This window comes from Sinohyriopsis cumingii, chromosome 15 (genome assembly GCF_028554795.1).
Source record: "Sinohyriopsis cumingii isolate HCF-2022 chromosome 15, ASM2855479v2, whole genome shotgun sequence".
Classification (NCBI taxonomy): domain Eukaryota; kingdom Metazoa; phylum Mollusca; class Bivalvia; order Unionida; family Unionidae; genus Sinohyriopsis; species Sinohyriopsis cumingii.
Genome location: NC_142975.1, coordinates 146,820,863 through 146,846,616, shown reverse-complemented (window position 1 = coordinate 146,846,616; position 25,754 = coordinate 146,820,863). Strand labels below are relative to the sequence as shown.

Genomic DNA, 25,754 nt, shown 5'->3' with positions numbered 1-25,754 from the left:
AATGGAGATTGGTGCAAAATGTGCTCAGATATAACTGATGGAAGAGGTGAGTGTTGAACTGCTCACAACCCACAGTCCTTAATGAAGAGAGTGAGTGAAATTTACCATAAATTCAAAATTTTCAAGGCATACCAATTTTTGGAGATTTTGTGGTTACAACAAACCAGAAATTGAAGTACCCAACAAACAATGATTTCTAAATGGAAACAGTAAGAATTCTTCCATCAGCCATAAAATTAAGTAGCAATGGAATTTTTTTTATCTTCATAAAACCGCACAAATTGATAGCCTGGAAAATAAATTAATTCACAGTAGAAGTTTATTTCTTTTTTTTTTTCTTCCTTGAAGGATGAGATGGATGTCCTCAGCTACATGCTGTCGAAAAGAGAGATACCTCGGACAGTCAAAGAGCTGATCCTGAAATATATGGTAATCTTATCTGTGTATTATTTCTATTTTTAGAACTCCACTAATTGATGTTTAATAGTTATTAATTATAAAGACCTCAGTGTCAGCATGAAGGGGACATAAGGTTGCCCTGAAAGAGAATGTTTCTGCTTCAGATACGTTCCCCAGTCATGCTAATCTTAGGAAAATAAGCTTGCTACCTCCCCAATCAAGCCCTCCCAAAATGATGAAAATCTTTTTCATTGAAGTTATATATACAAAGGGCAGTAACTCCTGCCCATTACCTCTCCTTGCTGCCTCCAGTTGCACTTGTTTTAGGTTTATGCTATGGAACAGGCAATGTTGTACTGTGGACCTCTAAAAAATCCTGTGTTATCTTCATGGGTTTTCAGCCATCCATCCAAGGATTTGGGTTTTTAGTGTGTAGTATGGAATATGTTAAAAATAGTATACATTATTTTCTTTATTTTCACCAATGTTTATCTAAATTTGTCATGTTTGTTGGCTTTGTTTATTCTGACCATATGCTCCAACACAGTATCACTGATGCATGTTGTACAAGTTTTTGCATTCATTGTATGTTTTTCACGTGGTCATTAATGGGTGTTTTTGCAACTTATTAACAATTGGAGTCATTAATTTATTAATTTTTCATTGTTCTTGTCATTTCAGATTAACAATGACAACAAATGTCAAAAGTTCTAGGCCAAAGAGGACATGTGCCTCACCAGCAAAAATGCACATCATGAAATGTATGTACAATCTGGTCAAAATATGTTTTCAGCTGTCCTGTCAATGATCATTATAAACAGAGAGAAAAGGGACAAATAATGCACTGTGCAGTCTGAAGTTTTGAGTATCAACCCCAACATGGCATCAACTGTGAGTTTAGTGTGGAACATTATTGAGATGTCTTCAACATGCATAAAATGAATTGTATGATACCATCTGCCACATTATACATTGCAGCAATAGAATTGCACAGCACTGCAGTTTTGCTGTCATCACAGTTTCTTTACCCATTGTTAGAGCTACAGGTGCATGGCCTGGTACCAGAGATGCTAATGCAGTTATTAAATTCAGGGCAGTTTTTGCCTGCATACCTGTTTTGCATTTCAACAGATAATTTTGACTATATGAGGCAGTGTCCCCCCATTACATTTTTAGGCAGCCCAGTGGATGTATGTTCCCCTGCATATCCAAAGATGGCTATCAATCCTATTAGTCTAGGAATGTTGGGGTTTTACCAGTTAGCCCGCTATCTATATTTGTATGACAAATTCATCCTACAGATCTAACTAGTTGCATGTTCACAGCATACTTGGGGAGGTACCATGACACATATAAGTATGATGGAAATACCTCTTCCATGCAGCTGGTATGGTTTACACAGGCATGGAAGTAGAGATGGACCAAGATGATCCACATAGTGAGTGTTAGAATAATCCTGGATATCTAACATACTCAGATCTGACTATGACGAGAACTGCATCCAGCTTTAAAACTGGCATGAAAGAAATTTAGCAGGTGTTGCTGGCATAAGAATCACCTCAGCCCCTCTACCACTAATCAGGCCTATAAGGTCATGGCTTTGGTTGATTTAGATGAAGAGAAGGAGAGTCCTACTTCTGTCTTCTTCTGCAGTTATCAAATATTAAAGAAATAAAAGACCATCTGTCTAGCAAGGCGCATGATCAGGTCACTTCTAGGGCTTCTCAGAAAGCCAACTAACAGCTGCAACTTTTTCATCTTACTGGTGCAAGACTCAGATGCTTTTCAGACTAAGTGCAAGACTGAATTGGATGCCTTTCAGACTAAGTTCCTTGCCTCAGACAAGAATTTAGCAGCTTTAAATTTTATAAAAATGTCTTTCATGCTACATGAACACTTGTATACAATACTGTTGCCACATTATCAATGTTGGACTTGGTGTCATTAGTGATTTTCCAGCTTGCTGACAAAATGGAGTGATGATCATGCCTGGCAGACTGGCAGAAGTCATCAACAGAATAATACATCATTCCATGGTGATTGCTTTGACTGCCTCATTTAACTTGGACTTGGTTTGGTGAGACACATTTCTGTGTTTTACATCATTTAAGTCACACCATGCCTTGGCATTGTGGACAACACCTTTTGGGTTGTCCTTGCTGTTTGTAGGCATAATCAAAGAAGTGAAGAGACAGGCAGCTAAGGAACTGTCCCTCCAACTTGCCAGTCAGTCTCAACCTCAAAGGAGAGATGATTAGAGACATAAAGATAAGAGATTGTTTACTGTCCAGTCACAGAACCAGTCATATATCAGAAGACAACCTGCCCAGTATAAGACACAGCCTTTTAGAAAAGGTCAAGAAACAGGGTATCTCATTCTCCAAGCCTTCTAGCTTTCACCATTGAATTGCCACACCTACTGCCCACAGAGAGCCTACTGGTGGGCTCTAGATTTCTGCATTCTGCATTCATTTGATTGCTTTATTTTCACAAAATAATTAAGTCCAAGTCATTTAGATGGGTTTCAGATTCCATGTATCCAACTCCCTCCTCTTTTGTCCTCTCCCATAGTGATGGACATGATGGACATACAGTCAGATTCAGAGAAGGACAAAATGATACAGCTTAAATTTGATCATTAATCAAGAAACAGGGAGTGATTACATGAAAACCACATTATCCAGGATTTTGTTTCAGGCTTTTCTTTTCCAGCTGCAAACTGATTCTGATAGCTCCTCTCAGAAGTGACAAGTCCTGGGTCAGCTAGGAGCCCCAGGTGGCTTAGTGTTCTGAGGTGCATGCCTTTACAGATCACTAACTACTCACCTGAGTCCACATGGGTTCGAGTCTCAGCTCAGCCAACACGGGTATGTAAGCAAACTTGCCAGTAGATTCCCATGAGTCACTGGTTCTTCACAAGGTATTCCAAGATTCATCTTCCACCAGATATACTGGCCACCATGTACAGACGATCATGTGATAAAAAATGGCATTAAACCCCACAGACCCCCCCCCAACCTTCATCAATGATCTGCTTGATTTGGTGACATATCTACATATCTGCCCAGCTGAATCTTCTCAGACAACTGTTGTCACAGGTATTCCATGCCTCTCGATACTGACTTCTCTTTCATTCCTGGTTTTTGTCAGGATAACCTTGTGGAGGAAAGAATTTAAACCTTCGATTGTGGAGAGAATCTCTTGCGCAAGAAAGCCCTCCACTTTGAAAGCTTATGATGGAAAGTGGCATGTATACAGGGACTGGTGCCAAGTCACTATCATCATCCTTTGAGTGTCTCAGTTCATCAACATCATTCAGACCTATTAGCCAATTTTGACTTGATTCAGACTGGAATTCCTCACTCTGTTTCTGAAATAGAACCTTTCATAAATTTTGACATGGCTCAGTTCAGAAAATTGAAACATTTAACTTGATGCTACTATTATACAAAATGTGTTTCCAGATAGTTTTGTCTGCAGCATGCTGGGCAAGCAATTTCAGTGGACCTGAACTATCTTCAGTTTAAAATGAATGATTCTGTGAGTCTAATGATGCAACCGGTCTTTGCAACCAAAAATAGGTTACTGCTAGTGTGTAATCAGAGAGTTGTCATATGTTCCTTCTCTTTGACATATACATTGAGAGAAGTAACTATGCAAAAGCCTGTCTGTGCCCATCAAGTGTTACTTTAAGAGGACAGAGAAAAGTCATGGAACAAAGAAAATGACTCTTTCTGTGGATCATAGAAGAGATGATACCATTCGTGAAGCCCTATGATCATGGCTGAAGTGGATTATGTGCTTGGGATACTCTGAAGTCTTGATAGATCAGTTGCCTCATGAAAATTTCAGTTCATTGAGTTAAAGTCATCTCTGCAAAACTTGTGTTTTAAAGTAACATACAATCAATCACATAACAGAAGCTGTTGGCTGGCATGGAGAGTCATCCTTCTTGAGTTTTTATCACAGGGAATTGGCTTTAGAAAGACAAGAATTGAATCTTGTGGGCCCAGTGGCAACTGTCCAGATGACCACCATGCCCAGCTGACATCATCATCAGCTCCTTACAGGTATTGTTTAGTGCTTTCCCTGGATTCATCAATACAGTGTTTGTCCATAAGAAGTTTAATAATATTCTCATTAGCCAGGTATAATTATCACCCAAATCATGTGACTATCAGGCTTTGCTGCTTTCAGTATAGGAGAGCAGGTTATCCTTCATATTGGGAATCCAGCCTTTCATTCCTCAAAAGATGTCTGGGGTATAGGTATTTGAAGGAGAATGCATATTTTTCAGTAAAAATTTTCTCCAAGAATACTTACCTGATTACATTACTTTAAAACTCTTCAAGCTTCCCACCGTGTGAGCAGCCTCGATGATATACAACTCAGCTTAAAACTAGTAACACCTGGTAGCACAAGGGGATGTAATGGACAGGAGTTACTGCTAGTGGCAGTATCAGGTAGGTGGGAGAGGAAAGGGGCAATTTCCCCAGGTGCCAGGTAAGTGGGCACCTTTGGAAGTTGTTTTGTATTTTGCAGCTGAAATTTTAACATTGTTTCACCTTTACCTTAGTTTAATTGGGCCAATTCTTCACAAAACTTACATTTAGGAAGGAGAGGGAGAAAGGGGGCTGGCAGCTGACATGAAAACTGTTCTCTGTAGCAAACTAGAGGCACTACAGAACATTGCCCCAAGGTACCTCAAACTGTTGTGCCACCACTGGTTTATGCTTTTCATCCATATGATCTATATGGAGAAAGATGATTTTTTCTTTGTCTGTCTGGGAGGGCTGGATATGGGAGATAGCATGTTGTTTTCCTAATATTAATGTGATTGGGTAAGTATTTTCAGATACAAATTCACTTAAATATTTCCTTTCTGGAAATTGACTTAGATTGCATACCAAACAATGACACTGAACTTTAATGGTGGCTTGTTCATATGGGAAGGAAATAAGCTTACTGTATTTTACCGTATATATTGGGTCATGATAACATAATTATTTTTTTTCCTGTCCCAGAACGTATGGTGAAACTTTTTTCACCTAGGCCATATGTCCCAAGACTTAAGAAACAAAATACATTTGTATTGCATTTGCGCTCCCCCCCCCCAAACTGGACATTGCAATAATATAGATTAAAACAAATCTTTTTTGATAATAAAAAGAAACTAACCTTGTATTGTTATCATTTATTCCTTTTTTTCAACATGAGCATTAAAGAATAAAATATATCCATGAAATCTTTATATGTAGTGTAGGTTTCCATACTGTAGCATGTAATGACATGAACATTGAGAAACAAATTGTGTTTGGTTGTGCTCAAAGGTTTGAATATGTTATCCAACTGAAAACTTGATCCAACAAAATTGCAAACAAGAGGGAAATAATTAACTGATATCTTGAAGACATCTGTCATTCATACATCACATGGTGTTAGGTGCAAAATAACTAAGATTGAATTATATCCATGTGTGCTGAATTTTTTTTGTTGGGGGGGATATACAAAGGCGGTTTAAATATTAAAGCAAACTTTGGTTCCTTTTCACCGGTATTCATGGGAATTTTGAAAATAAATTGAAACAGTATAACAATTTTTAAAGTGACACAATATAGTGCTTCGTGCACAGACATCGATGACCCAGCATCGCCCAGAAGATTTGGAGAAAATAAAATGTGATGAATTCATGAAGGCCAGAAGAAAAGCAGATGATTTCGCCAACAATATGATCATGAACATGGATGAAATTCTGTTGTACTTTGATCTCATTCCTGGATTTACTTACGATAAGATGGGGGTCAAAAGTGTGAGAATTAGCAAGACTGGTGCAGATTTGAAAAAATCTGACTTCAGTCCATGCAGTTTCCACTTCAGGTGATATGTTGCCTCTAAAACAATTTCATGGTATGAGAAGCTAAAAAAAAATAATATTCATTCACCAAAAGAATGCTTTGTACATGTGCATGAGAAGGGTTGTGCTGATGAGATGCTGCTACAGTGGATTAAAGAATTTTTTCTCAAGTACAGTTTTTTTTTTTAAAATAAAATTTCAGTTAGAGTGCATTTTCTGACATGTAATTTTTGAATGATTTAAAAGGTGTCCCACAACTCACGACATGAAAAAAAAATGTGTTCTAGATCATACAGTTCACAAAAAAGTCACTTTTAAAATTAATTTATGGTGTCCCAACAAAGATGGTGTCCCAACATATATGGTAAATACGGTGATATGTCGAGTGAAACAGCTTAAAGGTCAAAGTCCCAAAAAGACAACTGTTATTTTGTTAATTCTGTCTGTGGTCAGCCTTTCTTTGCTATTGAACTATTAAACATGGGGTGGATACATAATATGCTGTTCATGTTACTCTTACCAATAAAGATCAAGGCTTGTACAGTTAAAATGTCAAGATCTATGAATTGTAGTTAGTATAGAATTCACACCTCCTGTTTGTTTGTTTTCTCTACCAATTTTAAAAAACAAAAATGAATCAAGGATGTAAAAAAAAGCATAAAACATATTTGTTTTACTTATCAGTTTATAATTTCTAATTTGATTGTTACTAGGGGGTCCCAAATATTGTTGGATTTCAAATGTAATGGAAGTGTCTTTAGTAACAGAGCTACCATATTCGCATGGACAGTCTATGTTTTCAAGCAACATATGTGATCAAGGTCATCACTGTCTTTGATAATCCTAATAATTCTGTACATTTTGGACTTACATCTCTTTTAACACATATATACAAGAGTTCCTCTTTTCTAATTGTTCAATTTTGTTTTAGAACTATTAAAACCATACATTGCAAATATTGGACACAGACAACACAGATTTTACTGTAATGGACTGTTCTAGAATACAGAAAAGGACAGGAAGTAGTCTGTCAGCTTGTTTACATCAAGAGCTTCCATTTGGTTTGGAACACCAATAAAATGACAGTGTTAGGGACCCACAGGTGGCAATCAGGTTAGAAATTATAAATTGATGAATGAAATGAATAAGTTTTGTGCATTTTTTTATATCCTTGATGCATTTTGTTTGTTTGTTTGGAAAATCTAAAGGGGTTGCAAACAAAAGGGAGGTGTGTGGAAACTATACATACTTTTTTCACAAAGTGATCCTCTACCCTTTTAATGCATTTATGACATAGTGAGATACTTTAATGATACAAGTTAGTTATCTAAAAAGTGTACAAAATTTAATATTTCCATAATAAAACCTGCTTGAACAAACATAGCAGAAAGACAATAATGTAAAATTAAAAGATATTTCAGAGCTAAAAGTTTTCTCCTTTACTTCCAAAATAATCCCAGTATTGTTTTGATGCAACATTCTCTGAGTAGTGGATTGGTGTTTATGTTGTCAGCTCATGTCACTGAGTAGTGGATTGGTGTTTGTGTTGTCAGCTCATGTCTCTGAGTAGTGGATTGGAGTTTGTGTTGTCAGCTCATGTCTCTGAGTAGTGGATTAGTGTTTGTGTTGTCAGCTCATGTCTCTGAGTCGTGGATTGGTGTTTGTGTTGCCAGCTCATGTCTCTGAGTAGTGGATTGGTGTTTGTGTTGTCAGCTCACATCACTATACCTTTTCAAAAGCATGATAAACCATCTGTTCTAACATAGACCAACATTTATAACATACCATTTGTGTTGTCAGCCCATGTCACTGAGTAGTGGATTGGTGTTTGTGTTGTCAGCTCATGTCTCTGAGTAGTGGATTGGTGTTTGTGTTGTCAGCTCATGTCACTATACCTTTTCAAAAGTATATTAAACCATCTGTGCTAACATAGACCAACATTTATAACATACCATCTCAAGATGTATTGATTTTATTTGTGTTTGCATGAAAAACAAATTTGCTCAATGTACACTCTGTTGGTTTAGGAAATTGAACATGCCTGTCAGTTTGTGACAAATGTGATCTAAGAAATCTTTATAAAGACTGTATCACTTCTGGTTTGCAGTTGGGTCTGATTCTTTTGTAGTCACAGTAACAATGTCATGCTTGATTAGAAAACAAATAGCTATAATTTTTGAAGGCAAAGATGCATCATCTCTTGGTAAGAATTTTCCATTTTATTTTTGCATGAAAGTGAGGCTTCTATCATTAATAGCAGTTGGTAGTTGTTTTGTGGCCATTATAAGAGGAGAACTTCATCACTGTTTATTTGTTTACGTTTATTGATATAAATAGGTATTCCTTGTAGACTTCATAACTGTTTAATCATTTCTATTTTTATTGGATATAAAAGTTATTCATCATAGACTTTATAACTGTTCATTCATTTCTATTTATTGATATAAATATGTTTTTTACTTATTCCTGTTAGCTGATAAAGCAATAATTGCTTAGATTGGGATTATAACTGTTAAGTTTGTGAAGTCTCTTGTTGATCAAATTCGTCATCCATCGTAGTGTACAGGTAGTTAAAATCTGTTTCTGTAAATAAATATAAATCAAATACATTATGATAAAAGAGTTTCATTGTATGTCTTGTGAATGGTTTGGTACAATGGTAGCTTGTAAAGCTTTTGTGCAGTGTATCAGATCAAATCAACTTTAGATTTTTTTTCCTTCAAATTTTTTCATATCATGTTTAATGAATTTTTTTTTAGAATTGTAGTGTATCAAGCTGTTTTGTAGTGAGTTCCAGTATAAATCCAACTTTAGATAGATTTTTTTCCCTCTAAATTTATTCCAAATTATTCCTTTCTCAGTTATAAAATAAAATTATGTTACTATGTGCCTGATACTTGATAGTGTTCAAAAGTTTTGGTGATGGCTCTTTTGGAGCCTGTCTTTGAGTACCTCTTATCAGTTACTTGATTCTGAATGTCATATATATAATTTTTTTGTTTTTTTTTAAACTTAAAATGTTCATTTGTGGTGCATAAAATGAAGCATAATCTGCAATGGGTGACATATTAGTCAACCATATATGCAACATTATTTGAATTAATTAAAAATGAGTAGATTGATTGCTGGCCTCTGTACAAAATTATCTTTATCCTGGAGTAAGCAGCCCATTTAAACAGTCTTTATGTCCCAAGACTTGTGTCTATGTTTGCATGCATGTATATGTGTGTGTGGCCATCTTTGCATGCATGTGTATGTTTGTGTACATCTGTACATGCATGCATGTGTATGTGTGTAGCCAACTGTACATGCATTCACATGCACAAGTGTATAAATTCTTGTTATTATATTTGGACTTGGTATTTGATACACATACAAAATAATTGTTCATTATATTTTTCACATTTGAAAGTTTGTTGATTTTTGTGTTTTATAATTTAATCTAACATTCAGAAAAATGGTGTACTTTTCAAGGCTTAGTTCAATCTTCATATGCTTAGAAGAAGACAAATGTTACTGTGTTTATTTGAAAATCAACATTTCACTGTTTTATTTGAAGTACATGTGTTTGACAATATGAACTACATGCTAGAAAGAGATATGGTTTATATCTGGATATTCGTAACAAATCATCTTTAATTACCAAATCAGAAAATCAGGAAATATATGAGTATGGTACAAATATCTCTTCTCCACAAAAAATCCAGTGCCATTTCCTGATTATACTGACCACTGGATGTACAGGAGCTTAAGGAAAAATGCAGTGTATTTTCTTTCTTTAATGAAATAATGTAGTTGGTTAAGTCACAGTATAATGTTGATACTGAAACACATTATAGTGAGAGAGAACGGTAATTTTAAAAAATCTTACAAAACAAATCAATTTTTGTTGATATTATCATTGATCATTATGTATACTGTGTGAAAAGGCACAGTCTAAGACATGTCTTGTTTGACAGTAAGCTCAAAAATGGATTGTTAGTCATCATGACATAGGTGGCGCAATGGATGAGAAAACTGTTGGCTTTTTAGTTGTTGCTTTCCTTTATTTTTAAAGCAGTCTTTGATAAAATTAAATACATATTTAAATAAAGAGATAGACAGACAGACAAACAGATTTTATCTATATGAGTGTTGTCTGGTTCTGATTTGGGGTTAAAGTGGCCCTTATCCTACCTTGTCAGTTTGACAGATGAGGAAAAAAGATGCAAATTATACAAATTTATATATTTTACAGGTTGAAATAAATTAGGTTTTACACATCATATTTTGGTGTCCATCCATCTAACCCTCATCTGGCTATCCATACAACCATCTATCTTTTTCCCTGTTTTGTTTTTACACAAAATAACTGGAGTACCTTGACTAAACTTTGCATTTGAGACAAGCACAAAAGCTCATGATTTGGGTGTTTAAAGGTTATATGTAAGTGTGAGAGGGATTCTAAGTAGGAAAATGGTTTCCACAAAATAATGTCAGTACTATGTCATAAATTATGGGCAAATTGTATGGATGGTTTGCATTTGAGACAATGGTACATATCAGTTTTTGGGTCAATAGGTCAACGGTCAAGGTTACCAAGATTGCATGAAGGAAAATGCAAGCTTGAGTCTTTTGTCTTAATCAGATTTTGACAATGGCTTGAATTTGAGAGAAGGAAGACACCAGTTGATTTGGATTTAAAAATGTCAATGAATAAAGGGACAGCGAATTGTCACCAACTCAAAAGTTTGTTAGCAGCTTGCATTTTTGACAACCTATTTTGGTTGGCTTTCATATGAAGCAAGGAAACAAATTATAAATTTTGGGATTGAGGGGTCAAAGGTCAGGTAATATTGACAGTGGTATAGTATACAAACAAGTTAAATGGGTACTATATCTTTTAATGACAGAATAGGTATCAGACCAATGAAAGAGGGTTTTACATGAAGAGATATACTAATACTACTTACAGTATTGCTGGTATATAATGTTCTGTTTATTGTATTCTTGTTAAAATGTATGAAATATCTGTTTACTGTCTATTAATTAAGAAAATAATATCAATTTTTTAAAAAAAATATTTGTACAATGTAATATTAATATTTGGAAATATTAATTTATCAATTTGAATTATTTCCAGCCTGGAATATGGATTGCAGTAGAGAGGGATGATGCTATGAGTGTTCGCAGATTAATTAACCAGTGGTGTCACATCAGCACACAAAGGGTCTGTAAAATGTACATGTATTAGTCTGTAAAATAGAGTGTTTCTCCCATGACTTGTGTACCCAGGGCACAAAAGTAGTCTCCAAAATGGAGTGTTTCTCTCATGACTTGTGTACCCAGTGCACAAAAGTAGTCTGTAAAATAGAGTGTTTCTCCCATGACTTGTGTACCCAGGGCACAAAAGTAGTCTCTAAAATGGAGTGTTTCTCCCATGACTTTTGTATCCAGGGCACAAAAGTAGTCTGTAAAATAGAGTGTTTCTTCCATGACTTGTGTACCAAGGGCACAAAAGTAGTTGGTAAAATAGAGTGTTCTCCCATGTCTTGTGCACTCATCATGTAAGGGAGTGAACACAGTCAACAACACTAAGCTGCTAGATATTAAAATACATGTGTATGATCTCTTCCTTAATGCACAGTCCATAAAGTTGCACGATCAATTACATTATGATGACTATAATGTTAACACAGTGGCTTAAAAGTGGTAAAATTCAACTTAGATACCCCATTGGTCTGGATAATGTATTCATTCTACATGTTAACCAAACACATGACCAGCTGCTACTTGCTCAATTCAGTTAGCAAGCAGTGTCAATATTTCATGTGTTCTAAGCTCATAAAAATAAAAAGATGCTAACTTAATTGAAAAGCAATGGAATCACTCTTTTGTTTTGAGCCTGCCTCATGTGTGAACCACCTTCAACCACTAGAGTGTACTTAAATCAATCAAGCCATGAAAATGTGTGAAAGAGTGGACCTAATTCTCAATGGCTTTGAGAATGATGGTCAATATTATTTACCTGACAAACATATGAGTACCAGCAGAATTGATTGACACGTTGTTGATTCAGTAGCTTTGTCTGAAAATCAAGTGTGAGTTTCAATACTCTGCAGTTTCATTAGTTATTGTGTCTTTTTGTTTCTTAAAAAAATCATGACAATGATACCTCAGTATTTGTTTTAAATAATACCGTTCTTAAAAAAAAAGAGTGTGCAGAAACTGAGTAAATACAGAAATGTAGAACAAATCTGAGGAATGTCAATTCAAGATAAAAATATGTATATACCACATTCCAAACCATTAGCGCTGTTAAAGAGATGTCAGGATATGAGTAAGGGTGTTAGTCCAGTTCATCTTGGACTATCTGGATAAAGACAACATGATACAGCCTTGTGATAATTACATTTTAATTTTAAATTCAATCCTGATTATCTGATCAGTGAATTTAAAGAGGATAACATGTTTGAATTGTGATAATTATCTCATTAGTGAACTCAGTGAATTTAAAGAGGATAACATGTTTGAATTGTGATAATTATCTCATTAGTGAACTCAGTGAATTTAAAGAGGATAACATGTTTGAATTGTGATAAGCTGCCCATTAATGTCCAAAAAATTATAAACACAAGTTTAGTGTTAACCCCATTCTGGCACACTTTAGAACATTTGTTGAAATATTGTCAAAAGATATAATTTTCTGTGACATTACATCACGTGGCGAGTAATGATGTCATACTCATGTGAAAGTTTCCAAGATATTTACTGATGCAGATTCTGATGTTTGAATGCATATCATGTGTTAAAATGGTGAATATGTTTTAAGCAGAAATCATATTTCCATCCTTACATTCCAAACAATTTTCAGGTGAGTTGCCAAGTGATGGACCAAAAGGATGTCATAAATATTAAACTTATTAAACTGAATATGATTCTGATGGGTATTTTGAAAGTCACAGGCCATACTCTAAAAATTTTCTTTTTATGTCAGATTTACATTAGGTGATTAAAAGTAATTATACTTACAAAAAAGAATAAAATATTATCAAGTATAAATTGAAATAATAATTTAATTACTCAATATAGAGGTATGCAATGCTGTTACCTCCCCTTAACTAAGATTTCCAACCGTTAGAGGATGCCAACCGGAAATGACACATTTATCCCCACAAAAGGATGCACATGCTTCTTGTAGTTGACAAAATAAAACACTATAAACTATGGATAGGGAACATTTAGATGAAAGTATTGAAAATGAATTTACTGTTCAGCTTTACATGTATGAGCCTATGCCAGAAAAGTGCCACTCTTCCTTTTGTGAGAAATTCATACCTGGAGCATTGGGGGCGCTCACCAGTTATTTTGTACTTTAGAGAGAGTGACGTATGTAAGGTGAAGTTGTTTGCATTTGAAACATGCACAGTGGAGAGAATGTTGTTATACCTCTATGCTGCTTTGATGCAATGTGGCTGACATTTCTTTGGATATTGTACATGCGGAAATTGTACATGATCTAAGCACATTGCTAACTAAAATGTCTGCTTCCTTGTGCTAAAAAAATCAGACTGTCTGCTTCCTTGTGCTAAAAAAATCAGACTGAATTAGTCTAAAGTACACTATCTTTAGAGCTATTAAAATAGGGAAATGAATTTTCCCAGATTAGACAATAGCAGCTTCTGAAAGTGCAATGAATGAATTACCAGGTATGTAAAGTGTAAAAAAAAGTTATTGGCTCTTTTTCTTCCAATTTACCTCTGAAGTTCTGGAAGTGAAAATAACTATGTGGAGCTAGCAGTTTTTTTTTAAAGTTTCACATATAGAGTAAGCCACTCTGTATACTCTATAACCCATATTACACCCATCAATCATACACCAAAATGAAAGGAATTAAAGGTTCTTTGAACAATAACTAAGATAAACAAGGACTTTTTTAAATAGCCAGTGTAACCAGTGAGGAAACCCAGGGAAATTCTTTTAAAAAAATAAATTCTAACCCTATGCAAAATACAAAAGTGTAGAGCGCCACCATTGTAAATAGTGCTTCAACAATAGAATTCCCATATTACCTTCCAGTAGACATTATAGCATGTTGCCCAGTTTATGAAAACTAAGCTCTGTGATTATTTAAATGAAACTGGATACATTTACCACTGCAGTTTTTTTGTAGTAGAATTATTACAGTTCACTTACATTTTTTATTTATTAAATTTGAGTCTGAAATTCTGACAGGACTGGATGTACAACCTGTGAAAGCTTTGATTTTTGCAGAAAAACTGCACCAGACATTGGGATTTCTAAAATAAGCTGATTTAGTGTAATAACTCTCCACTGTGCTTACGTGTATGTGTTTGTGTAATTTTATATATATATATATATATATATATATATATATATATATATATATATATATATATATATATATATATATAAATGACTGATTCTACAGACATGTATACCTATAATGATAAACATCCCAGAGTAATACCTTGTATTTCTTCTTTTTTAAACCGTTTTTAGTTCATATTTGCTATAATAATGATAAGTAAAGAGCTTAATTAAAGTCTGCACTCTGCATGTTCAAAAAGTATTATGATTGTTTCAAACTTTAATATTTTACATTTGCATTAACATGATTGTACTATAATCTTTATTTGATATATTTTACTTAATACGCTCATTCTGTCCATCTTCTCATAGAGCTTTCTACGGGATTTAGGAGGTCCAAAGTTCTTGGGTGACGGAAGGGATATTTTTTCTTATATTCAACAGTCTCTGGGAAATTGTAGGCACTGCTGTCTTTAACAGATTCAATTTTATTTGTACACCAATGGATTTCATCATTTAAGGAGGATGTAAAAAGCAACTGTCCTCAAAATGCGTTACGCACAAGCAGGATGTTGCTTTTGGCATAAATGTTACAACTTTCCCAATCCATAACCCTATTTGATCCCACAACTTCAATCCACTTTTTCCAGTAAACAGGGTCTTTCAGAAAAAGAAAGAACCCTTTTGTCCCATCATCACTCTTTTGGTTACATCCGTAGGCAACACAGTGCACCATAATTGCTGTAGAAAACCATGTTCATTAAGATATGTCACATAGACATTTACATGGGAAAATAAAACACATGAATAGCTAGAATGGATAAATGCACATCATATCCGTTTTTGGCATGCAGAAACTACAGAATGTTTGCTGATATTGCTGAAAATAATTTTCATTTAAAAAACTAAGTTTTACATCTAATTAAACATTTTCATGGTGTACATACATAACAAATGCATTTCTTTTATGACTTTAATAATATCACACTTTTGTACAATATATGTGGCCATTGACCTTTAAATGAACCTATCCAACCAAGTGATGGTGCTTAGCATGTACAGTTAGACAATCAGTACTTCAGGTGAACCAGTTCTTGGAATGAATTCTGAAGCAGAAATCGAATCTATTTACAACAGGTTGAGCAATGTTAAGGATAGCCACCACTCAATCCTGTTTTTGTTTTGAAATAAAAATGTCTGTTGATAAACAGTAGACTAATTTATGTATGTACTTCTTGTTGCAAGTCAGTGAAATTTTATGTTTCAGAATGGAAAGACGCTATTACAGCTTGCACTAGACGTTGGAACTGAAAGTATCATTCGAATTGTGGGCAGTATTGGACCCTCCATGGTATGTTTAACTATGTTGCCAGACAGTGTTGATTAGTGGGCAGTATTGAACCCTCCATGGCATGTTTAACTATGTTGCCAGACAGTGTTGATTAGTGGGCAGTATTTGACCCTCCATGGTATGTTAAACTATGTTGTCAGACAGTGTAGATTAGTGGGAAGTATTGGACCTTCTGTGTTATGTTTAACTATGTTGCCAGGCATTGTTGATTAGTAGGCAGTGTTAGAGCCTCCATGGTATGTTTAACTATGTTGCCAAGCATTGTTGATTAGTGGGCAGTGTTAGAGCCTCCATGGGATGTTTAACTATGTTGCCAGGCAGTGTTGATTAGTGGGCAGTATTGGACCTTCTGTGTTATGTTTAACTATGTTGCCAGGCAGTGTTGATTAGTGGGAAGTATTGGACCTTCTGTGTTATGTTTAACTATGTTGCCAGGCATTGTTGATTAGTAGGCAGTGTTAGAGCCTCCATGGTATGTTTAACTATGTTGCCAGGCATTGTTGATTAGTAGGCAGTGTTAGAACCTCCATGGTATGTTTAACTATGTTGCCAGGCATTGTTGATTAGTGGGCAGTGTTAGAGCCTCCATGGTATGTTTAACTATGTTGCCAGGCAGTGTTGATTAGTAGGCAGTGTTAGAGCCTCCATGGGATGTTTAACTATGTTGCCAGGCAGTGTTGATTAGTGGGCAGTATTGGACCTTCTGTGTTATGTTTAACTATGTTGCCAGGCAGTGTTGATTAGTAGGCAGTGTTAGAGCCTCCATGGTATGTTTAACTATGTTGCCAGGCATTGTTGATTAGTAGGCAGTGTTAGAGCCTCCATGGTATGTTTAACTATGTTGCCAGGCATTGTTGATTAGTGGGCAGTGTTAGAGCCTCCATGGTATGTTTAACTATGTTGCCAGACAGTGTTGATTAGTGGGCAGTATTTGACCCTCCATGGTATGTTAAACTATGTTGTCAGACAGTGTAGATTAGTGGGAAGTATTGGAGCCTCCATGGTATGTTTAACTATGTTGCCAGACAGTGTTGATTAGTGGGCAGTATTTGACCCTCCATGGTATGTTAAACTATGTTGTCAGACAGTGTAGATTAGTGGGAAGTATTAGAGCCTCCATGGGATGTTTAACTATGTTGCCAGGCAGTGTTGATTAGTGGGCAGTATTGGACCTTCTGTGTTGATTAGTAGGCAGTGTTAGAGCCTCCATGGTATGTTTAACTATGTTGCCAGGCATTGTTGATTAGTGGGCAGTGTTAGAGCCTCCATGGTATGTTTAACTATGTTGCCAGGCAGTGTTGATTAGTAGGCAGTGTTAGAGCCTCCATGGGATGTTTAACTATGTTGCCAGGCAGTGTTGATTAGTGGGCAGTATTGGACCTTCTGTGTTATGTTTAACTATGTTGCCAGGCATTGTTGATTAGTAGGCAGTGTTAGAGCCTCCATGGTATGTTTAACTATGTTGCCAGGCATTGTTGATTAGTAGGCAGTGTTAGAGCCTCCATGGTATGTTTAACTATGTTGCCAGGCATTGTTGATTAGTGGGCAGTGTTAGAGCCTCCATGGTATGTTTAACTATGTTGCCAGGCATTGTTGATTAGTAGGCAGTGTTAGAGCCTCCATGGTATGTTTAACTATGTTGCCAGACAGTGTTGATTAGTGGGCAGTATTGGACCCTCCATGGGATGTTTAACTATGTTGCCAGGCAGTGTTGATTAGTGGGAAAAGTATTTTGCAATGTTTTAATTTCAATTTAATTTGCAATGCTTTAATTTTAATTAAATCAGTATCCAAAGGACAAGGAACAGAATAATATTAATTCTTCATTTACAAGTATTGTCTCTATTGGAGTGGGATCTTGAAATTGTTATGTTAATTCATATGTATGAATGATTTACTGATTATAAATTGATATATACACAAAAATCCATATTCATGTTTATTTTTTTTAAGTTAGCAAATTGAAGAAATTGATGTGGATTAGGAATACGTTGAATATATTGAAGTCACAAGGCTGAGATGTATTTGTATGCCATATCAAACAAGTTCTTTTCCTGACTTGGAAAAAACATTAATGTAGTTTTGTATTTATTACTTACAATCTCTTGTCCAAAGATTGTTACATATTAAGTGTGATTGGAATTTAAAACAATTTAGGACTTATTAAAATTGGATTTGGTTCAGTGAAAAAATTGACACAGTGATTTTAGTGAAAACATAAATGGTTCCAATCTGGGTGTATGATGTGGATTGAATGCCAGATTGTTCATGTAAGATAAAAGCAATAAAAAGATATAATTCTGATTCCACATAATATGCATGTGAAATAATTGCAGTAGCTGTTGAAGCTTATGGACTCCATTTATCCTAAGCAGTCCATGCAACCTATTTCAGTCAATGTTGATTTACAAGAAACAAATTCATAAAATTACAGTTTTAAGACATGTCTTTTTTGTTGATCACAAATAAATTAGCTTTTGCTGCATTTTTTTTTTCAGTGGTGGGGGATAATGTTTATAATAAGGTTTTGCAAGAAATGTGTAACACCAGAATTCGTTTTTGAAGTTTTTATGGTTCTGCTTCAGGTATATGCCTTAAGGTCAGTTTTAGAAAAAATAAAAGTGAGGAAAGCTTGAATCCATATTTTTAAGAAACTAATGGTAAACTCTGGAATGGAATTATCAATCAGTTAGGGTTATCACAAATTCTTGTATCTGATCTGCAAAAAAGTGAGATCTTTCCCATTAATGACACAAAAAATAATCTGTACAAGAATTATGGACATGTCATTCAGTAACTTAATCTAAATACTTGTTAATATTCCACTGTTGTAAATTTTCACATATTTAGTACATTTGGTTTTGTATGATTTTCAAATTGGCATATTGTATATATACTATCATTTGGTACATTTCAAATGATATTTTTTTATGATTTTCTAAGAGGTACGAGGCAAACTGAATATGTACTATTCTTCTTCATTGGCTTTAGAATCTCATTCATTTGGTGGTTCCCACAGTAAATTTGAACAATCTCGGTGTTCTCATACATTTCTTTATTTATAAAATTTTAATTGCCTGCTTTTCAGGACCTAGCACATGGAGTTCTGGCCGGAGATGTGGAATATGTACAGAAAGTTTTGAAGTCTGGGAAAACACTAAATATAAATCTAAAGAACTTGGTAAGATGATTGTTTGCTTTCTTATTGCTTTATGTGTCCATTTTACGTTATTAATTTATATGTGGTCGCTTTTTTCCATGCATCAAAGTTACCCAAGTTGTATCAAAGAAATGATCTGGATGATGATTGCTTGTTTTTTTATTTGTGCTTCAGATATGTTACCCAGTCAAAATACATTAGGAGATTAACCACTACCTTACAAATTCGTCGCTTCCAAATATGTTGAAAGTGGTAAAAGTTATCTGCCCACCTAGGTGGAAGTCAGACAAGAGTAATTTCCCCTTGAATAGAGGGATTGGTTAAAAATCCCATCCACACTTCTACTCATGCTAAGAAGCAATCTCTTTTTTGAAATTTTGCAAAACTGAAATCTACTTGTGCTTTTTTACCACTGACTGATTCTGAGGATTTTTCTTCACATTTTTCATAATTCAGCCATATTTCAGTCAATTTCTTGCTCTCTCTTCATCATAGATGAATATTTTGCACTTCATTGTTCTAACTTCATCATATGATAAGCTAGTAAGCACCATTTTAATAGCCTTTCTTAGGGTTCATAGAAGTTAAGTCAGTTCAGCCACATTACTGCAGTACTAGCAGGGAGGGTGAACAGACCACTTGCTTTAAAGTCCAATTATGAAAATTGAAACTTCATATGAAAAATATAAGGTCAATAATGCCAAACCAAGAGTTAGCTCATTTTGCTACTTCATTTTTGTCGTTCATATTTTTCAAAATTTGTAATGCGTGTTTTTGTTTACCCATCAGACACTCATTTTTAGTTGCACCCTCCCTGCTGCTATCTTTTTATCCTAAGATTTTATCAAGACCTATGTGATATAGTGACTGAGGATCATGCAAATTCATTGTTATAAATGCGTGTGGGATAGCTTGTGTCTTTGAAAAGAAGTTTTTGAACTTAATCATGTCCATATCCCCTGAACACCAGGTCTTATGAATGTTTCGCAGAGTATGTGTATCAACTCCATTAAACGCAACTAAAATATTACAGTTATTTTTGATCACTTTAGGTATTTGTGTATATCGCTGAGTAACATAAATCACGACTGTGTTTTTATGTCTGCCTTGAGAAAATATCCGAGCTGGATTTGCTTGTTTGTCCAACATTACGTTGTTATATACTACGAGATTATTAATAAATCCATGGAAGTCATCTACAGATGGAGCTTCAGCAATATCGGTGATAAAATTAATAATATCATTACCATCCTTGTCCAACAATTTTGTGTTTTCATTAAAATCTTTCAGCACATCATAACATCACTGATCATCTACAGATGGTGCCACTAAATATAATCTATTCCACTGGAGCCATCTCACTATCAAATTAAGCAGTAATTGTGTTTTATCCGATCCGAATGGACCTATTATTATCATTCTGATGGAATTCGGTAATGCTGAAATATGTTTTACTGGTCTTGTTTTCGTATTGCTGAAAAATCAATGATATCCATGTTGTAGAAATATAATAAATAATATGGATTTATATTGTGTTCAGTGTAGAGCACCCACTTTCACAAGTGGATTAACAACAATAATAACAAACAATAAAGAGCATGCACTTACAGGTAAATGTGTAAAATGTGATAGAAGCAAATAAAAAAATTCTCCCTTGACAAAAAAAACAGGCGGCAGTATCGCTGCTTCATTATGAAAATTACCAGAACTCCATGGGCTAAATACCCAGGAGAAAGACATCTTCCTGGATATCATTATTGTGGTCCTGGAACTTGATATCTGACTTGATGAGTGAAATCAACCAAGACCTGGAGAATATCCAATAAATGCGATTGATCAAGCGTGTCACATTCATGATGTAGCATATAAAAAGAAGGATTTACAATGACATATTGCAGATGTGAAGTTGATTCACTCAGTAATTTCCGTAAAAAATAAATCTCAGAGAAAAACTTGCTAGCTTTCTAGTATGATCTGTGATGATAGTTAAACTAATCAGCCAATTATTATTATTATAATGGAATCGATTTATTATAGCCCAAGAGGATATTGGAGGGGTAGAGCAGTGATTAGTAAACTTGCTGATGCAGCAAATGTCACACGTTCTGTTCCTGCAAAGTGGTTGGCATGACAGGCAATATGGTAAATTTATCTACCACCACCTAGACAAATTCAGTATGCACATTTTGATGTCAGTGCTCCAAATGAAGTTCATCAAGCAGATATTTTATTTTTACCACACAATACCATTAAAATTGGTAGACGTTATTCACGTACATACAAATATGCATTGACTGTCATTGACGTTGGAAATTGATATAAAGAAGCAGAACCACTGTCAACTGAAACAGCACCTGAAGTTGTATCTGCTTTTGAACAAATTTATCAATGAGGATTCTTGCGATGGCCACATTTACTACAGATTGATCCTGGCAACGAATTTCTTGGTGCAGTATCATCTCTGATGAAAAAACATAACATTAAAATCAGACGAGGATGTACTGAAATCGCAATCAGGCAATTGTTGAACAATTTAATCAAACACTTGCTGAGAGATTGTTTGGATATCAATATGTGAAGGAAATAATTCAGAAAGACAAAAGATCTCGTGAATGGGTTGCAAGACTACCAAATGTGATAGCTGCATTAAATAATGAAATTACTAGTGCGATTTCTATGAAACCCATCAATATGATCATGAAAAAACATATACCAATACAATGACATGACTTTTCAAAACAACCAGTACTGATAATGTGACTGTGAGGTATTTATATGAACCTGGTGAACTTGAAGCTGGTAAAAAAAAGAGCAAATGATCCTATTTGGAGTGTGCCAACACATACAGTTACCAGCGTGGTAAGATCCACTGATAGACCTGTAATCTGCAGATTAGATTCAACTGCTCTTCAACGTGGATTTGTACTTGAACAATTGTAAGTAATTCCTGAAGACACACAATTAACACCGCATTCACTTTTGTGAACTAGCACCTCAACATCGATTACACTTAAGACGGGTCAGCATCACATTTTCACGTGTGTGACCAAGACTACTATTAATTCTATCTACGGTAAACTGTCTTGGATTATTATTTCAATACTGCCACAACATTACTGTGATACAACTTGCACAATGATTATTTTGCTGTTGTTTCAGCATCATGATAAATTCAACATCGAGATTAAATCACATTTTTTTTTTGTCACATTGTTTATAACTAATTTTTTTCTTACTACATCCTTATCAATAACTTTATCACTATTGCCAGCAGTTTCTGTAAAGTTTATGATAACCCTCCACAGCTGAGATATACTTCTGACTCGAGATACTGCGAGATAAACTAAATTGGACCATTCAATACAATCATCAACAATCCAGATATTAATATCAGAAATATTTAATCCTTGTGACGAATGAATCATTATAGCATATTCTAGAGTCCACAGAGTTTTGTCCATTGTTAACGCGCTCTCAACAACACTGACAGGAACTAAAACAATATCATTTAACACAAGATTTTGTTTCACTGACGATCCTGGTATATCAACTTCAGTATTTTTTTGTTGCGTATCTGCTGGTCAGTAACACAATGGTACAGGTAGATTTGAAAAATTTCATTATATAACAAATAATTGTTGTTGAAGTGTATCACGAAATATCTTTCTACTTACAACTATCAAATAGTCTGGTCTCTGTAAATTCCAAAAATTGTTAATAGGAGTTTCTGAAATTATCTCACACATTATTTCACACTGAATTTTATTTGGTTGTAGTCTGATTAATTTCTTAAACTCTCTTAATTCTGGATCAAGCGCTCTATGATCATCAGTTATTTCCTCATAATAATCTTCAAAATTCCTTAGCCATTTATGTGGAGACAATCCAACAAAAGGTGGCTGTTGACCATGATCATTGTGCATTATTACAGCAGTATCTTTTGTCAACAACCAATCAAGAAATATTTTTAATGTCCCCAGTAACACTGTACATATTTCATTCCAGATAATAATCTTTGGAATATATTTTCTCCCATTCATTCAGGAGTCCATGTATCTCCCTTCCATCGAAAGAAGCTGTGATAAGTATGAGATATAATTCCTTGTTCGTTCATTTCTCTGATGAGTCTATGTGTAGGTGTTAAAACTACCATATCAACATAGTTTGAAGAACTCTGACAAAATAACTCAATTACATGTGTTGTTTTACCTGAACCTCCCGGTCCATTAGGGTAAACAGTCTTATGTCTAGTGACAGGATCACATACCAATGGTGCTGATAATAATTTTGATATTTTATTATTTTTGTAATAAATAATTTTGATTTCAACGTCGGTAGATACAGAATAACTAAGTATCTTTGCTTGTTTTATTCTCCATTCGCCCCATGATGCATAAGCACCTATATATAATTGTTCTAACAATCTTGCATGTTTTTTATTGATATAAAATGAATCTGTAGCGACTCTAACTGCGGTATCAGAAAATCTGTTTATCATTGATAATAAATTTATTGAAACATACGCAGGCTTTGAAGATCTTAAATGAGTAATCTGCGGTAACTCACCATCAATATAACTCACAATTGTACCTAATTTAGTTCCATTTGGCAAGAAAACTGTTTCTCGACTTATAAACATATTTCTCTTCATTGTATCAGCAATTATAAAATCTAGTTCAGCATCATCTATAATTAATCTTGTACAATGTCCTTTATGATCATATGATCCTCCTTGGGTAAATTTACCAATTAATTTTCTGCCAAGATTTTTTTCGATTTTATTCTCAAAATTGGTTATATCAGGATTTTCTTCATCAGAATACTTCTTTTGCTGTGGTAACCAAACTTGTTTTTTTTGTGGACTATATGATGTAATTGCTTCACTTACTTTTAACAATAATAGTATTTTTACATCAAGCATATATCGTAATAATACTGTTGGTGCCCACATTTTTTCTGAAAAGTGTTAGCCAAACCAGACATAACAAATTGGATGATGATCTTCAGCAAACTTAAATGACTCGATACAAGCGAATCCAGTCAGGTGAAAATCTGGTAATGGTCCATTTATTGATACTCTTGTCATCCTGTGTGTTGGATGTCCAAATCACTCAAAATACTTAGAACACCCTCTCATTCCAAGAAAACTTCCAGGATAACATGCAACCATATCAACTGAGATAACATCCTTATAATAGTATCTGGTATTCGATAATCCACTGTGTCTATATTCGACACAACTTGATATTATATCATCAAGAAAATCAAACCTCGTATGCTTCCACAAATTTTTCTCTCTAGCAACATGAGCTGTGACTGAAGGAATCGTAAAACAATTACTGAGCAGCTTTTCATGATCATCTGTGTATTTCAGCGCAAGATTTTTCATTTCTTCATGGAGAAATTCTGTTTGATAAATCTCACCATTAGGTCTTACAAACTGATCAAACTTATTTTCTTCGATATAGATACTCCATCAGGTTTTATTATTTCATTGTGAGTTTCTTTAGAACTCTGAAATAACCTTTCTGATATAGGATCATTCTTACTTATTTCGTTAATAAAATTAAATATATCACTGTTATAGAACTTAACAGTTCGATTTTGTGGAAATATTGTTATAGCCGATGTCCACCTGTGCTCATTATGATCAATAATATTTATTAGAGTTCCTTTCGATTTATATTTCAATTCATACAAAATCATTCCTGTTATTGTTTTTTGTTGGGAATTTTAATTTCTTTCCTAATGCAGCAACATCATTTATTGTAGCTCCTATATCCATGACTGATTCAGGCCATTTTGTTTATTTTCTTACATCATAGATCCATTAAACGATTTCCACATATCACGTTTGTAAAATGTTCCATTACTTGTTCGGTTTGAGATACTAATGCTGGGTTTATCATTCAGTGGATATGTTGCATAAATAACCACGATTACAGGATACGCTCTTTCATAATATGGTTTGTCAATACCAGTCATCATTCCTGGTTTGGAATTTTTATTTAATGTAACAATATTTCCAGTGTGAAGATGGACAGGGTCATGTTTGTCACGGATAATCTAAGTATCATCTAATCCCACAATAAATTTTACTCTGAAAAAATATCGTTGATTATAGAGATAATTAATAATCATCACCGTTCATTGGTCATTCATTGTAGCATCAATAAGACCTTTGGTGTTGTGCATAATTCTGAATGTTGACAACACATGAGATGCGCCGCCTCTGATAAATTCTTTCTTGGCGTCATGAATACTTTTAATCAGAGTTTTCGTTGGATCAACCAGAGCTTGCCTCTGCAAGTCAGAGGTTCTTCTATCAAGATCGAATCTAGATTTAGAAGGTTCAATTACAGATAATCTCTCAAATTCTTCCATATTATAATTAAGTCAAATATATATTTAAATTGAAATATAATTATATATATAATGATTCAAACAAAGAATAAATGCAGATGGCTTATTATAGGTTCCACAACTCCCTGTAATAAAGCGTGTGTAAACAAATTCTGTGGAATTCACTTACAAAGTGTACAAAGAGGGAGTTTAGGACCGAAACCGTGTTTGCAGTGTGGTGTTGGGGTTAGAGGAGAAATGCAGTTGTGTGTGCAATGTGGTGGTAAAAAATACAGAGAGCAGAACAGATATTATGATTTTAAAAAAATAACACTGAC

At 34.6% G+C, this 25,754-nt stretch overlaps 1 protein-coding gene across 2 annotated transcripts in view; it reads left to right on the top strand.

Annotated features, from left to right (window-relative positions):
• LOC149783008 (uncharacterized) overlaps positions 1–25,754 on the top strand; it is a 108,505-nt gene that overhangs the window by 20,929 nt on the left and 61,822 nt on the right. For both annotated transcript variants that reach the window (XM_089934578.1, XM_089934579.1), the window contains 4 exons: positions 349–429; positions 11,376–11,462; positions 15,831–15,914; positions 19,003–19,095. In XM_089934578.1, coding sequence (XP_089790704.1) covers positions 349–429; positions 11,376–11,462; positions 15,831–15,914; positions 19,003–19,095 — 345 coding nt within the window. The remainder of the gene's footprint in view (positions 1–348; positions 430–11,375; positions 11,463–15,830; positions 15,915–19,002; positions 19,096–25,754) is intronic.